General features: G+C 30.5%; 1 protein-coding gene across 1 annotated transcript in view; it reads right to left on the reverse strand.

Annotated features, from left to right (window-relative positions):
- Ttc30 (tetratricopeptide repeat domain 30) overlaps positions 1 to 14,746 on the reverse strand; it is a 39,473-nt gene extending 24,727 nt beyond the window's left edge. Inside the window, exon 1 of the mRNA XM_080150259.1 lies at positions 14,693 to 14,746. Coding sequence (XP_080006385.1) covers positions 14,693 to 14,743 — 51 coding nt within the window. The 5' untranslated portion in view covers positions 14,744 to 14,746. The remainder of the gene's footprint in view (positions 1 to 14,692) is intronic.
- Between the last annotated feature and the right edge of the window lie 2,760 nt (positions 14,747 to 17,506).

A 17,506-nucleotide genomic window follows, 5' to 3' on the forward strand; every position in this document is an offset into this window, starting at 1 on the left:
AGGAAAGCCAAAAGAAACTTGGAGAAGGACCATAGAAGCTGACCTCCAAAAAGCTAACCTAACCTTGGATGAAGTGGAGACAGAGGCACAAAATAGAAATATATATAGAGAGCCCTTGTTGCTGCCTTATGTTCCCTGGAGGAACAGGTACAACAGTAACCCCCCCCCCCTCAGTCCTTAATGGTTACTTGTATGAAATGGGGAGGGGGAAGTCAACCCTCCACTTTCAATCGAAAAGTAATAAAAATGTTGGGGTGAATACAATAAGAATGAGTGATTTCTCTAAAAATAGTTATAAACCTTCCCTGAACCTTTTAGATGCTTCAATGTAAATGAGAACCATATCGTTATAGTGGTTTGCAAGATCCTAAGATCATTTGCAACAGACAGACAGTTTTTATTATATTTTATCATGCTACAATCTGTACAAGACTCTGAAATAAATCCTATCGGCCGTGACATTATATTAAGTGTGCTTCTATATAATGTCATGGTTACGAACAATGAAAGGTTTCTCGAAAAACAAATAATAAAATAGGATAGACAATTATACTGAGTATTGAAAAAAAAATAAGAAATGAAGAAATTATTGAGAAAAAAACAACATAAATCCTTATAATAAAGTAATAGGATCTGTGTGTGTGTGTGTACCGAAGAAACTCGCTAGCCACTGAACCGATATGGTACTCCTTTAGAAGGTAGCTTCTCATAGGTCCTGGGAAGGTTTATAACTATTTTACGAGAGGGTTCCATCACCCTCCCAAGATAAATTGCCCCTAGAAAAAAATGACCCCCCGTTAAAAAAAATCAAACTTTTTCATTTTAAATCTACAATTAAATGTGGGATGCTCGAAATCTCACCCCTCCAGGGCCTCTAGGGACGTAGGCGATAGTTTATTATAAAATATTAATATTTATCAGCTATTGTATTATCCCTTTATATCCCTGTGTACTAAAAGGTTTTTATAAAACAAGTCTCTCTATCCGTCATGGTCTAACCAACTAATTGAAGTTTAATTGATAGATACAAAAAAAAACAATGTGAATATGTCACTGGGAATTAATTTATATATATTTATGATTTAATTTCACACAGATAGATTTTATAAAAAAAAGTACATTTAAAGTATTCTTGAAGGAGTAAAAGTAATTTATCGCGTTGTATTCTAGACAGTCAACCTATTATTTAATGTCAAAAATATGAACCTAATTAAGAAGCAAAGCTCATTAATATGCAAGCAATTACTGTCAATTAATTAGATGAGAGGTTAAATGACTTAAAGAGTAAATGTTAATTGTGTACGAAACATATTGGTGAAATTCGGAACATCTATCTTTAGATAGCAACTGAAAAGTAGAACAATCATAGTGAGAGGGTTTGTGGAGGGGGGGCTGTTTATTAAACCATCCCAAAAGTTTCATAATAACGTTTTGTTATTCGATTGCTTGAAAACTTTGGGGTATTTTATTGAATTTTTTTATTTGTTGGTTTATTAAGTTGAATGTCCAAAGAAGGAGGAATTTTGTGGTTCATCATTTCGTATGTACATGATTATATAAACAGATCCCTTTAAAGCCCTGCATATTACCCCAATTATCTGAAACACGTCACTTAATATGGACAGACAGACAGATACAGAAAGTTGTAGAGAAAATGGTTATGATTATACAAACAAAATTTCAGCAATATCACTTTGATAACAACAGAAAAAAACACATTTCTAAAATAATTCGATTTAATTCGATAATTTCGATTTTTGGATTTAGATGCAACATATAAATCAGTCTCTTATCTAAAGACTTTGAGATTTCTCGTATCTTTATCCATGGAATTATTGATAAATCTTAAGATAAAGTTTCTGGTTTATTTGGATCAAATAAACTAAAATCGCCGGGTGTGTATTTTTGTACTGTTCTGTCTGGGAACAGGGATCTAAAGGGATTAGACAATGACCGATAAATTAATGTACATCCCCAATGAAAATACACAAAATTACCCCTTCTGTAGATCACACTTGGTTGTTGAAATGTTCGGACACTCAAATGTTGAACCTATCAAACAAATTTTAATAAAAGTCCCCAAAGTTGTTAAGCCAACGAATATGAAAACGTTATTATAAAAATTTATGGACTATTGTAATGAACAGCCCAATGTCCCCTCCCTCCCTGGTCTGGGAAGGTTTTTATTTATTCTGTGTCATGAGGGGATGATGGGGAAAGTAAATAAGGCAAGTCTTTGAATTTAAAAAATACATTCATAAAAATATGAAATAAACAAGGATGACAACCTCCATAACACGGCTGGTTTTTTATTAAATGAATAAGTTAGGGTACAATGTTTGGCACTTTCGATATAAGTAAATGATAATAACAAAGCCACAGAATACGATAATACCTTCAGAAAAATCGATGAAAATAGTTTTCATACTAAATTTTGGTTTTTTATATTTTTTCTAAAATGTCATGACAGAAGATGTAAAATGTCGTCTTAGTTTTTTGAAAGGATTAATCTTCTCTGAAATCTAAATTATCAAAATATTTTTTTTGGTAAATGATTATACGATATATGTCAAACATTTTATCAAAAAGAAATATTTAAAATTGTGAAGTAGAAACCTGAATAATTTTTCTTGTGGAAATAGCTTTCTGCAAATGTTGATAAACATATGTCTGCTAGCATTAAGATGTTTGTACTGTCAATACACGTTGGGTTTTATTTAAAGAATTTCTTTAAAATGTTGTTTTTACCTTGTATACCAATAACGCAATATTTGCTATCAGAAAACCCCCATACCCCCCAATCAACTAAGACTCGCCTACGGCCCGATCTTTTAGGATTGCTTTGTAATTCGCATTTTTGAAAGTCTTTCAACAGTATACACAGCAAGTTCTCTCTTTTTTAACTAACTTTCCGAATCATATACCTAAAGCATTTGAATTGACAAAGGTTATGCTAATATTTTTACCATTCAAGTTTATTTAATATTCTAATAAATAGCGCAACCCTCCAAGTTATGGCTACTTTTCATGAACATATGATCTAAAGAATAAGCTCTGACGCAATGTCATATAAGGATATTATAATATTCATTAAAAAAATTGTTATTTTTGCATATATGTTACATTTTACAGTGTTTTGTGGCTCAAAAGAAAGACAACTAAAATTTATTTCATATTATATAGTTTAAATTGCATAAGATAACCTAGAAATTGTAAAAAAGTCCCTTTCTTTTTTTGTCGTAAAACAGAAATTAACAAAGATTTTTATTAAAAAACACCTTAGTGTAAAAATTAAAAATTTTAAATATGGTCACAAAAAGATTCAATTAGTTTATTAAATGTTTCATTTTCAGCAAATGACGATTAATCTCTATTACAAAGAATAAAGTGTAAAAAGATATTCTCGTTTTAATTTTAAGCAACTTAAAATGCATTTTAATACCTTTTAATGATTTATTTTTTAAAACATCATTTTATAAAATGTTATTGATTTTTAAAGTTATATATTAGAATGTTTTTAAATTTTGTTAACATTTTGTTTTAAATGTAGAAAATTGGTAATTCTAAACATTCAAAAAATGATTTTATTAAATTTTCATCACTTAAATTGCATGTTTGATGAAATTTTCAACTGATAATTCAAGAAAAATCGTTTAAGTTTTATTATATTTTACTTTGAAATGTTAAAAAATATAATTATTGTCAAAAATGTGGAAGTTATACTTTCCTCAAAAAAAGACCTAAAACATGCAAATTAACACGTGTAATGAGATTTTTTTTCTTTCAGGTTTAATTTTAAGTAATTATTGATATTTTTTGTAAAAAGGATTTTATATAAAAAGTTTTAAAACTCGAGTTATGTAGTGGTTCTAAAAAAGGTTGCGAATTTATGCAATTTTCTTGCAAAAAAAAATTTTCTAGGATTTTAAAAATAGCAAAGGGTGTTATTAGACGTACTTACAGATACAATTGCTAAGTCATTTTGGCCAAACACTAAAATAAAGTTTTGACATCTGAGGGCCTAACCGTGATAAGTTGAGAATAAAAATTTTTAAAATTGAAAAAAAAATATTTTAAAAACAGCATGTATCAGTTAAACAAACTTTATTTGAAATCCAAATATCCGTGGTGATATGTGATTTAATCAATTAGGGAGCACTTAAACACACACGAGTTAAGGATTATCTAAACTATTATTACTAAAATATACATAAAGTTATTTTGCTTGATAGGGTTTGATAAGTGTTTAGTATTGGGATATGGTAGCTTGACTTCTCTGGTTTTCAAAGCTTTTCATAGTGCCTATAAAAATGACGTCATACTGGCCCACTATTGGTCAATTTAAATATATAATGACCTACAAATAATTATACAAAAAACTTTAATCAATAAAAATAAAAATAAACAAGACTCCTTAAATTTTTTATATATTGTGTATTAATCTTATTTTGCTCAGTTTTTATACTTAATTAATCCTTGGAGCCTGAATCAAAGTCTTATACATATTGTACGTCCAAAGAAATTGGTTTTAGGATTAGTATGGGACAACGGAAACTGTCATGCGCGACGTCATAAAAATGTGTGTATTATTTATATCATTGTTATCGGTTTCCTATCCACTTCTCCTCTTACTCTACCTTTTAAGACGTATTTTTATGACGTCACACATAACACTTTCCGCTGTCCCAATAGTTTAAATTTGAGTAAACTGTTCTGGTGTTGATATATTGTATTGATAGCCAGTGAAACGGAAAATTTGTTCCTCATAATCAAACTTTAAAAATAAATACAGTGTGGTTAAATTTATCTCATTTTTGCAGTGAGAGAGGGGGGGGGGCAATGGGCTGTTTATTAAATTAGTCCCCAAAGTTTTATAATAATGTTTTTATTCGTTGGCCAAACAACTTTGGGGACTTCAGTAAATTTTGGTTGGTTGGTTTAGTGTTCAAACGTTTCAACCACTAATTTTAGGCTACAGAATGAGTCATTTTGTGTATAATCATTGAAGATGTACATAGATTTTTCTTATCCCTGAAATTTTTGTACTTGAAAAATTATCAAATAAATACAGTGTGGTCAAATATAAAGAAAATTTTTATGATTAAGGCCAAGTTCTCATAATCAAAATTAACAAATAAATACAGCATATAAAATACGTCATACAATACAAATGATTAATGTTATGCCAATACAAAAACTAAATTACCTATAGTAGGCTCATATTACGTCATTTTTTATATAAAAAGCTGCATATTGTTAGGATCATACTGTTAATTGGTTGCTATATGAAAAGGAATATGGTAAATGGTAAATCTATTGGATCTTACTGTATGTACTTTTTAATTGTGTGAGAGAATAAAATAATTTTGGCAATTTTTTGGGATCATACTGTAGTTTGTTTGTTATGAGTAAGTAAATATAATGGATTATACTGTATAGATTGGTTGTGTAAGTAAATGATATAATTATTGTCAATATTTGGATCATATTGTAGTTTGGTTTTTGTAAGTAAGAAAATAATGTTAGTAAATATATTGGATCATACTGTATTTACAGTTTAGTTGTGTTAGTAAATAAAATATTTTTTTTTGATAAAACTGTATATCTAGTTTAGATGTTGTAATTAAATAATGTATATAAATTGAATCATACTGTATAGCTTTGCTGTGTATGTAAATAATAACAATAATAGTAAATCTACTGGGTCATACTATTTTGTTATTTTCAGTTAATAATGTTCTTGGATCATACTGTATGGTTGTGTAAGTAAATAAAAATAATGTTAGTAAATCGTTAAATGACCTTTAATGTTAGAATAGCTCATTCATTGGAAATCAATTAGAAACAACCAGGATGATCGAATCCATGGTGGTATAAAAGTACATTTTATGAGGGATCTAAACAGATAAGACAATGGCCGATAAATTGATGTTTATCTCCAATGATGACACTCAAATTCACTCCTTCTAAAGATTTCAATTAGTGGTTGCAACGTTTGGACACTCAACTTAATCAACCAACAAATCAAAATTTATTAAAGTCCCCTTAGTTGTATAGCCAACGAATAGAAAAACGTATATAAAAAACTTTGGGGACTATTGTAATAAACAGCTTAATGTCCCCTCCCTCCCTGGCATATTTTTGTGTTGTTTTAGTTGCGTAGCTACTCTGTAACTAACAATTTTCTAGTTCGTCCGTATTAATATGGGAGCATAAGGTTTACTCGGCTGCTATATGAAATATACTATGATCAATATATTGTCCATATGGATAGTCACCAATATTTGATATATTGTCACGATAATTTCCCTTGAAAACGATTATTTACTCTAAAACATTGCACATACTTATTTTAATTTTCAAATTTTGGTAATCGCTACTTATATATTATAATATCCTGATTAATAATAGATAATCTGACGATTATTAAAAAGTTTAATCTTCTTTAAACTTGAAACAGAAAGAAGATTTTAACAAGTAAAATGTATAAATATGCAAATAGTTATTTATCGCATCGTATTTTCGCGGATAGTAGGATATTTTCACGTATTCATTCGAAGCCGGTGGATAGGAACCGGTTCTCATCCATACGAAAAAAACTATGTCTAGCATCGTATTATATCCAGTTTTCTACGAATATAGAAATGTACAATCATAAGATTAAAACCAGTTATTTAGCCCGTGCATTCGGCATCTCGGGGCTAAAAAACTGCTTTTAATCTTATAATTGTACACTCTATATCCGTGGAAAGCCGTTTATATTACGATGAAAGAAATAAATATTCTAGTTTTGTTATCCCCGAAGGGGGCGGTTAGAACCGGTTCTAATCTAGCAGATATTAACCTGTTTCGAAGCAATACTAGCAAAATAATTATATACAGACTTCAGGATCCAACTTTATAAAAGATTTACTTGTAAACAAAGCTTTTCTATTTATTTAAATCAATAGATTTCGCATGAAATGTAGTTTTTTAAGTTTCCAAAGAATTTAAACAAAAAAGTTGTTTATTCTAACCATGAATAGAATATATGACCTTATGAAACAAGAATAAGAACATCAATATGGACGAAGCTAAACAATCCAATTTTTTTACTATAATTATTAGAACAACTTCAAATTATTTTACATATAAAAAAATAGGTAGAAAACAACATGAATGGGCAAAGGGACCTTCTCCTAATTATTATAGAACTGCTTCGCTTTCCAAATTATACCTTAGAGTAACAGGAATCATTAGATTAGATTAGAAATCACGATATACAAAAATCCTTACAATAACAGGATATTTGTTTGTTTGTCTGTTTGTCTATACCAAAGGATCTCGCTAACTGCTGAACCGATCGGGTTCTCCTTAACAGGGTAGCCTTAAAGCCTCTAAAGGGCGTAGCCGCTAGTTATGGATATAGAGGCAAGGTTGGCCGGACAGTTGAATGGACAACGAACCGGTCATGTATGTATAAAAGTTTGTCCTTTATAAGTTTTTGAATATTGAAGTTTAAATATGTGTACAGACCTTGTAGGTTAATTTATGATTTGTAAAATGCAATTGCATTTTAAAATTGCAGTCTTAGATTTGTTATGAAAATTTTAGTAACGATATCCTTTTATATGAAGAAGTATGGTTTTTATTTTGTAATACCTCGACTTACCGATTTTGTCGTCCATTTAAAGAGAGTTTGATATGGGTCCTTAATTGGATGGAAAATGGAATTAGACTATATTTCTACCAATCCCTTTTTCTTTAAATACGGAGCTCGTAGATGCTAGAGGCACAGCTGCTGGTATTATTAATATAGAAGTGGTATGATGTCTGTCTATCTAATGTGTGTGAAATATTTTTGAGAAAGTAATTTTACAAGTCCGTATTCATTATTCATCACTAAACCTATCATATTTATCCATTTTTTCCCTTTTCATATTTAGGTATCTATAATACAAAGTAGCTTGATGTCTGTCCGTCCGTCCGTCTGTCCGTCCGTCCGTCTGTCCCTCCATCTGTCCGTCCGTCCGTCCGATCGTCTGAAGCTTAAGATCTCGGTAACCACTGAACCGATCGGATTATACTCTTCAGGGAATATACCTGGTCCTGTGGTGGTTTTAGGCTATTTTCTTTGGGGGTGGGACACCCCCAACCCCCCCCCAAAACAAGCCGCTAGTATCTTTAAAAATATTGAGCTAAATTTATTTAACATCACATAAAAAGTAGAAAAAGCATCAACTAAAAAATACACTTTTTCGAATTTAAGAACTATATTTACTTTGAATTTATAAACTTTTGAAGTCTTAATAAAAAGGAAATAAGATAAATCTTTTTACAAATATACATTTTTAATTTTTTTTAAACATTAGGGTCGGCCCGTGCGTCTATCTGTCCGAAACAGTTTCTTTTCGTTTATTCGAACACTTTAGGATTATTCTATAAACTTTAACTTTGCATGATGATTCTTTAAAAAGTTAGGTACAATAAACCCATAGAAATGAAAGTATTTCCTTTTACTGTGTACTGTATTTAGCCAGTTTTGCAAAAAAAAATTATGTCTAAAATAACATATCAAAAATTACTGTGAAAATATGACGAAACGCCCTTTAAGAGGCGATGTCAATTTCTTTAAATCTACATATTTTATCAATCTGTTTCATTCATTTACATTGAATAACTTAAAATTCTCCAATCAATCAACATCTGTGCTGTTGTATGATGATAATTATCAAATGTCATAACAATTGAATGTGCACATATTACAAAATCAAAGCCACTTAAACCAGTGTCATTCAATTGTATTATTTATAGAAATTGCCTTTAATTTACTTGTTTATACTTTTAGTTAAACCAACATATTGATCCCATTTCCAAATGAGAAAATTGGAAGAAAATATGTTGTGTGATATTGGTGTGCCCGCAACATTAGTAAAGGTTCACATGGCCTAATAGCAAAACTTTAGATAATTTATACTTTTGCAAATTAATTGTAATCATGTTTACAAAGTAGTATTTCTCACAAGGGCTAGGTCTCGAGCTCTAGTGCTTTGGTGAGGTGAGTAGATTCAAAGTTCAAATCTGTAGGGTTTATATTGAAAATAGTGAAGCGATTGGTTTTAAAAAAGATACCCTTTAGGAATTCTTTAAGAGACATGCCTGACAAAGCAGCTAAATATGGATATAATGCTCGCATCCGACATACATCTGTCTGGCAGCTAAGGCAAGTTAATGCTTAACTTGCACACTTGAGCTAAAATATCGTGACATTTAGCTGCTTTTGGGAAACATTTGTAATAGCGTGAGGTGAGTTAAAGTCGCCAAGTTTCATGGTAAATAAATACAATAGCTGGCTTCCAAACACTTGAAATTACACCATAATCACATTAGTATTAGTATAACATAATTTGATTGAAAACTTACTGTGTTTTAAGGGGAGTTTTATGTCTTTAAAATCGGTCTAATAGCTGACCAATTATTTTAAACTTCTTTGCTCACACTATAACATATAAGGTTAGGCAATAATAACAAATATCAAATGCTTACTGGCGCTCATGGCTCCAGGGGTATGACAATGGCTGATAAATAAATATTTTCCCAATAAAAAACATTGATAAATGTTTAGGTAATTGAGCTAAGAAAATATCATCTTCTTTTCTATTTACTTATGGCTGCTTGCTTAAGTAAGTCAGATATAAAGTATATACATTTGAATAATGCTGGTTTTAATTATATTGGGATGTGTGATATATTTATGTTTTTTAAGGTGAAGCTTTTCTATAATTAGGATGGGTCCTATCGATTTCAAACTTTGTTTGTTGAGTCCTATAAAAGTTAGGTACGATTTAACAAAAAAATTTAAGTGATATAATTATCCTATTAGTTTGATATTTGGATAATGATCCTATGACAACAAGGTACAATGTTATAAATGAAGAATATCTATAATCAAGTTTTAAAGATGTAAGTACGTCCTTCGCTTTTATGGATGTTGTCATCCTTTTTCTATAATTAATGGGAACTAGATATGTACATAATACTTATTACTTGGAAAAAACAAATATTGCTTGATTCAAAACAGTTGTAATTGCTAAATGTTTTCCATGGTTCTCTAAACTATTAGGCACTTCTAACCTAGAGAGAAAAGGTAATTGGGTGAGTTATAAATTATACTAGTACCCAAAGTTTTATCAAGTTCGTTAGGTTATAAAATCTTTATTGGCTGGTTAAAACCAGCAGTGTCCAAAAGTTTTGACCAATAATTCTAAGCCATAAAAGGGGTTATTTTTCTTTTGTTTATCATCATGGAGAATCTATAACCCTTAAGATCACTGCTATTCCTTATCCCCCTCAAAAAAGTTAACCTATAATACAAAGTAATATTATGTTTTTCTCTAGCTTTGGCTTCTCTATTTTGGGTAAGCTTCATATGGGTCTTGGGATTTTATTTATTATGTTTAAGTAGAGGGATGGTTTTATGCTATTTCATCTCCTATATCTATCCATTCGAATTTAAAGACCCTACATGCTAGCTGATAGTTATTAATAAAATAGATGATTTGCATCAAAATGATTAAAATTGCTGCATATCAGTCACTGTTTCTTATCAATAATATAATAATAATTTAATCTTGATTAAATTTAAATGAAAATTGTATCTAATATAAAATCAATGAAATAATGTCAACACATGACATATTAACCAGGGAGGGAGGGGACATTGGGCAGTTTATTACACTAGTCCCCAAAGTTTGCCTTAAAGTTTTCCTATTGGTTGGCTTAACAACTTTGGTGACTTTTGTTCAATTTTGATTAATTGGTTTATTATTGAGTGTCCAAACGTTTCAACTCCTTATTGTAATCTACAGAAGGGGTAATTTTGTGAAGCATAATTGGGTATGAACATTTATTTATCGGCTATTATCTTATCCCTTTAGATCCCTGCATAATAACAAATTTCATTTGTTAGATAACTTAATTCCAATTATCTCAAGGAACAATTTAATTCATAAGTAAATTTCTATGTTAATTCTGATAGCATTGTAACTAATTTATCAGATTTAAATCCTCCTCTTGAATTTAAAAAAAGGTTTTAAAGTAAGGTTATTGCTGTTAGATAATCTGTATTTCTTTTTGTATAATATTGAAAGTTGTTTTTAAAAAAGAAAAAAAATACTGTTCAGCTTATTAGTTTTATTCTTCAAGCAAGCAGTGTATAATCTTTTAAACCAATACAATTTATGAAAGCGTTGGTTTCATCATCATCAATGCAGGGATGTAAATCAAATTTTTGTCGTTATAATTTTAAAATTTCTTACTCTTTAACATGTTATTTCCTTATAAGTTTATTTTCAGTTGTTTTAAAAGCAAAGGTCAAATTTATAAGTTTGCATGTAATAAAATGTAATATGTACATTAATATATAAATGTTTTACAAAGTATGTTCTGATGTAAGAAGTTACTGTATGCTTGAAATGAGTTATGTTACAAGGAACCCGCAATTCATTGTTTCCAACATTTTCTTCCACCCCCCCAACACCAACCTCCCCTCCTATACTAACCATCCATCCCTGTCCCCACATCCAGACTAAAAGCTGCCCCATCCCTACCCCCCCCCCCTACTTCCTTCCCTCCTCTTATACATATGTGTGTGTACAGTCCTTTATATTTTGTCAAGGTAAGCAACATTCATTCAAACAAACATTTTTAAGATACAAGGATGACAACATCCACAAATACCACGGCACAACACAGGCCAATTAATTATGATAATATGCTAGATTTTAAATTTCTCATAATTGACTTTTTTTATCGTGGATTAATCGAATGCATTTTTTCTTATGAACTGAAAGGCATTTTTTAATTGGCTTTAAAGCAATTATTAAAACATGATTAAACATAAATCAAAGATAAAATTATTATTTAGGTCATATTAGGAAGTGGGATGTATTGGAAATTCTTTTTATATGCAATGATTAATAGAGTCATTTTGTGATTTGTCGATATATGTTCGATGGTTTGTCAACTATAATTTTTGAAAAGTGCTCATGGTTGACATTATTGCTAATAGCATTGGTGTGCACAGGGGTTTTCCAGAGGTTTTTTTGAGGAGGTGAAAAGGGGGAGGGTAAGTTTTTCCAAGTTTAAATCTTAAGATGTGTGTTGACAGAAAATCCCATACACACTTATGGCCAAAAGTTATTTCTCTTGGGAAGTAGGAGAACTTCACCCAAAGGAGCTTAAAAACTTTCTCGGCATATAAGAAGTTTCACTGTAAAAGAGAACCAAATCGGTTCGGTGGTTACCAATATTCTTCGCCACAGACAGAAGACATTCTGCTACTTTTAAATATATATATAATTTCAATACGTATCTGAGAGCTGTGTTTAGCGATCAAAAATCCCCCCCAAAAATCAATTAAAAATGAAAACATGAATATTTTTAAGAAATAATTAACAAGTTGACCATTTGATAGAGTTGTAGGTGATCGTCGCGGGCCATTAAACATGGATTGTTTGTGTTCTTTATAAGGTGTATTACACTTTAGTCAATTGAGGGGTGGGGTGGGGGAATAAGTATTCAAAATAATCAAATTAAACGACAAGACAAGATTTAAAGGTCCTTTTAAGTGTTTTTTAGATACATTATTAAATCTCGACTTAAAGCAACATAACTAAAGACGTTAAAAGGTATTGCTGCTATGATAGAGTTAGAAGAATGCCTTGGCTCAAACATTTAGAACTTCCAGATATAGATATTGCCATGAAAGAATTGGTTTTCGCCCATAGCCTGGATGTTAGGGCATTAGAACTTACTTCAAAGATCTGACATTATGTTATTACTAAATGCTTTTAGATTGATTTGTTAGGTTAGGTTAGTAAGACTATCTTTCATATATTTTTACGTAACCTTATCCTATATAATTAAGAAATTGCATTTTTTATTAAGGCTTAAATAGAATACCCATGGCAGCAAAACTTTACGTTTTAAAAATTAATATAGGTGTAATTCTAACAAAATTATGCTGCTTTATCAATCTTGAATCAATTTTACAGAAAACATATTCCAAGTTTTGGGAATTAAGTTTGATTGAAATCAGCGGACTGCAACGCCTTATTTTCCCACAATATTAACAAGTGTTAATTAGCGCTATGCATGCACGTGGACACACACACACACACACACACACACGCTAATTAAACTGGCAACAGAGTAGCTGCGATCCCAAAAATGCCAAATTAAAAGATAAAAATTTGGTACAAGTTCGACTACTTTCTGTTTGGTATTCCAAATATTTTATATTAAGATAAAGCTTTACTAAATATTAATGTCTGTTTTTTTCAGAGTTAGAAGGGACATTGGGCTGTTTATTGCACAAGTCCCAAAAGTTTTATAATAACTTTTTCTTATTCGTTAAGAACTTTGGGAACTTTAGTGAATTTTCTTTGTTAGATTCATTAAATTGAGGTTTCAAATGTTTTAACCAAAATTTTTAATCTACAGAAGGGGTAATTTTATGTATCATGACTGGGGATGTACAGTACATCATTTTATCGGCCATTGTCTTATACCTTTGGATACCTGCAAAAATGCCAGTTCAAATTAATAGATAAATATTTGGTCCAAGTTTAACTACTTTATGTCTGGTATTCAAAATATTTTTTTTTGAGATAAAGCTTTTTCAAACTTTACGGCTGTTTCTCGCTTTAAATGACACCTTAAAAAGTTTTTATTTTTATATTTATACTTTATAACAACTAAAATATTTGTAAGCAAAATGTAATTTGTTTTAGCTTGTTTTAAGGTTAAGATTTTTACAATTATTTAATTTTACCACAAATTATAATTGTCTAAAATCTGCATATTTTAGCACACACATAGATAATGAACTAATTATGCATTTTGACCAGCGAGAAGAAATAAAAATGAAATTATAAAAATATCTAAATGTTTGCCCTTAAGTTTTATCTCTCTCTCTCTCTCTCTCTCTCTCTCTCTCTCTCTCTCTCTCTCTCTCTCTCTCTCTTCTCTCTCTCTCTCCCTAGTATAGTATAGCTGGGGCCTAGTAATTATTGACCAATCGTGTTATGTTCGTCCGTTTGGACGCTCTCCCACCCCCCTTCCCCTCAATTTCTTATATTTTATGCTTTCCCCCGTCATAATGGTATAACTCCATCCCTTGCATGCCCCTTTCCCTTTTAAAGCCACACATATATGCCTTATATCGACGCACTGGCAAGCGTATGTGTATATAATACTATGTATAACTATATGGAGTGTGTAGGTATGTGCATACATTTGCGTCAATTTATGTATTGTAATGGTCAATCATGTTTCAGGGATATGTTTATTGGAGAATGGATTTATTTTCCCCTAGTTCAATGCTTAAAAATGATTTTATAAAAGTAATGTTGACAAAAATCTGTAATGATATTTGTTGAATTTAGAAATTTTGACTCCTCAAAAACTTAAGACGTCAAAAAAGGGTTAGGAGAAAATACAAATCGATTGATGTCTTATCAGAGTATTAATCAAATCTCAAAAGCATCGTACATTCAGAATTATTAACATAAATTTAACTAAATTAATACTTGCATGTTTAAAGAACCATCTGCGTATGTGCGTGTGTGTGTATGGTATGTCAACGGCATAGCTGGTTGTGTGTGTGTGTGTGTGTGTGTGGATAGTTTCACCAGAAAAATGTTCCTCTGACCTTGATTAGTCTGTAGACGGTGGCGGTGTACTCGCCATCCTTCAAGTCCATTACAATCTGGAATATCATGCCAAATTAGTCACAATCACAGATACGGACATACATCGGTAAAAAAACTTAAAATAATTGCCACGGAATTCATATTTAAAGAAAAAAAACCAAAAAAAGAAGAGAAAAAACGTCTACTATTAGAGTACTATAGATCTGTTCGTCTACCCTAAAAAAAATTACAAAACAATGTGTACTTTTTAAATGGATGAATGACTATTACTAACTTATATGTTATTGACTTTTCTATATACTCAAAAGTTCTTTGGTGTAAAACTTCTGCTTTTGGTAGTTTAGAATTAATGGTAGAGAGATTTCAAAGAATTTTTTTGTTTTTGATAAAATTTGTCCCTTAGTGGTCACAATTCTCCTACATGAAGAAAAAAGGAGGTTTAGTCATATTAGCTGCGTTATGGGGAAGGGGGTGTTTTGGGTGGTGGTTGTAAGGGGTGCAGCCGGGGGTGAGGAGGGTCAGTTAGTGGTTATTTGTTTTTATCCGGGTGGGGTGTGTATAATATCATGGGGTCGTTTTAATAGTCGGGTGGGGTTTGTTGGTCCACCCCCCCCCCATTCCAAACCACTTAAATATCTGGACAAATATTTTAACAAACACGTCATTTTCATATTCCAGAAATTTGCGTAATCATCAGGGACATGGGACAGGCGTCCCGGAAAAGCGTACTCATAAGGAACAAAAGATAAAAGAATATATCCTATAATATAAAGTAGTAAGCTTTTAAATCTGTAGCTTAAGATCTCGGAAAATGAGGGTCCAAACGGAATGTAATGTTTAGGAAACCTTTTTTAGTGTCTAGATAGTTTCCCTGACCATCTCCTCCCCATGACCCTCTATTTTTAAAGTTTATTTATGTAAGACACCTGCCATGAAATTGGCAATATTAAGTAAGTATTAGATATACTGGTTATATATCCCAATCCTTATAAAGTTATATCAAAGCGTATTATTACGTTTTTATATTCGTTGGCTTAACAACTTTGGGGACTTTAGTGAATTTTGATTGGTTGGTTCATTCAGGTGAGTGTTCAAACATTTCAATCTTTCATTGTCTCATCCCTTTATATCTCTGTCAATATATGCAACAACAACACCACGCAAGCCTTGTTCTACAATTTTATCACAGATTACACATCTGTGTCCCTTTTAACATTCTTGTGTTGGGGGGTAAAGAAGTGGGCAATGTTTAGTTATTTGCTTGATTTATGCGGTTTTAGGGTAGGTGAGAGAAGGGATTAGGGGACAGGGGGAGCTTTATTTATTTATCTACTTTACATGTTGGTCAATAAAAGGCCATTTCGTCAATTGATTGACAAAATTTATGGAAAGAAGATGTATCAACTTTTTTGCTTTTTATTTAAGATAGCTAGCCGGTTCTTTCAGTAAGTAGTAGATGTAAAATTTTTCATAGAATTCAGATATGCAATCGTTTTTTTTTGTAGACCTCTTATTTTTTAAGTAATTTAAGTTTAAAAAAAAATAATTAAGTCGGTTTAAAGGTACTAAAACGCAACAAAATAAAAGAAGAAAATGGCCAGTATGAACAAAAATAGTAAGATCTTAATTTGACACCTTACTTTTAAAATTATGTTGAGTAATTATTGAAAAAATCAATTTTTTTAACCTCGGTTTAATCAAAACTTTGAAGTAAAATATAATCTTCCACAGGCATAAAAAATATGGGTTCATATATAACTTTAGAATCAGAAAAATATTATGAATCCATTGTAAGCTAAATTGAAAAAGTTTTATAAAACTATAATAAAAAATATAAGTTATTTTAAGAATCATAATTTTCGGCTTTAAAGGGTTGAACAACTTGAAAACTTGAAACTTGAAATAAACCTAAATAAATATACATACAATGTAACAGATATTTTTTAAACACAAGAAACAATAAAGCATTTTTAACTGCATTGTTTTGAAGTTTATAAACAGATTGAAGCATATTTGTTCATAATTTTTTGTTCTTTACATGTTATGTAAGTATCACTATTTTCATTGTAGTATCTATTGTATATATTCTATGAACATTATCCTTTTTTTTTGTCAATTCTATTGGTTGAGGTTTTGAGGTTAAGCTTCCCGATTAGTCAATTTTTGAGACTTGTGATTGGCTAGTTTAATAGTTACAATTAAGTGTTACCTGTAAAAAATAATACGTTAGGCCGTTTTTATTATTTTTATTTTTTTACTTTTTTCAATTTTGCTTACAATGGATGCGTAATATTTTTCTGATTCTAAAGGTATATATGAACCCATATTTTTTATGCCTGTGGGAGATTATATTTTACTTCAAAGTTTTGATTAAACCGAGGTTAAAAAAATTGATTTCTTCAATAATTACTCAACAGAATTTTAAAAGTAAGGTGTCAAATTAAAGATCTTACTATTTTTGTTCATACTGGCCATTTTCTTCTTTTATTTTGTTGCGTTTTAGTACCTTAAAACCGACTTAATTATTGTTTTAAAAATCTTAAATTACTTAAAAAATAAGAGGTCTACAAAAAAACCGATTGCATATCTGAATTCTATGAAAAATTTTACATCTACTACTTACTAAAAGAACCGGCTAGCTATCTTAAATAAAAAGCAAAAAAGTTGATACACCTTCTTTGAATGACAATTGTGTTTGCATGGTTGTCTGTCTGTTGAGTTTACCTCATAAACTCATTACAGGTTAGGTTAAGTTTTCAAAGATCAATTTATCTATAATACAAAGTACAGATGTCTGTCTGTCCTTTCACCCA

The sequence above is a fragment of the Acartia tonsa genome, chromosome 2, assembly GCF_053477335.1.
Source record: "Acartia tonsa isolate MP-2025a chromosome 2, ASM5347733v1, whole genome shotgun sequence".
NCBI lineage: Eukaryota > Metazoa > Arthropoda > Copepoda > Calanoida > Acartiidae > Acartia > Acartia tonsa.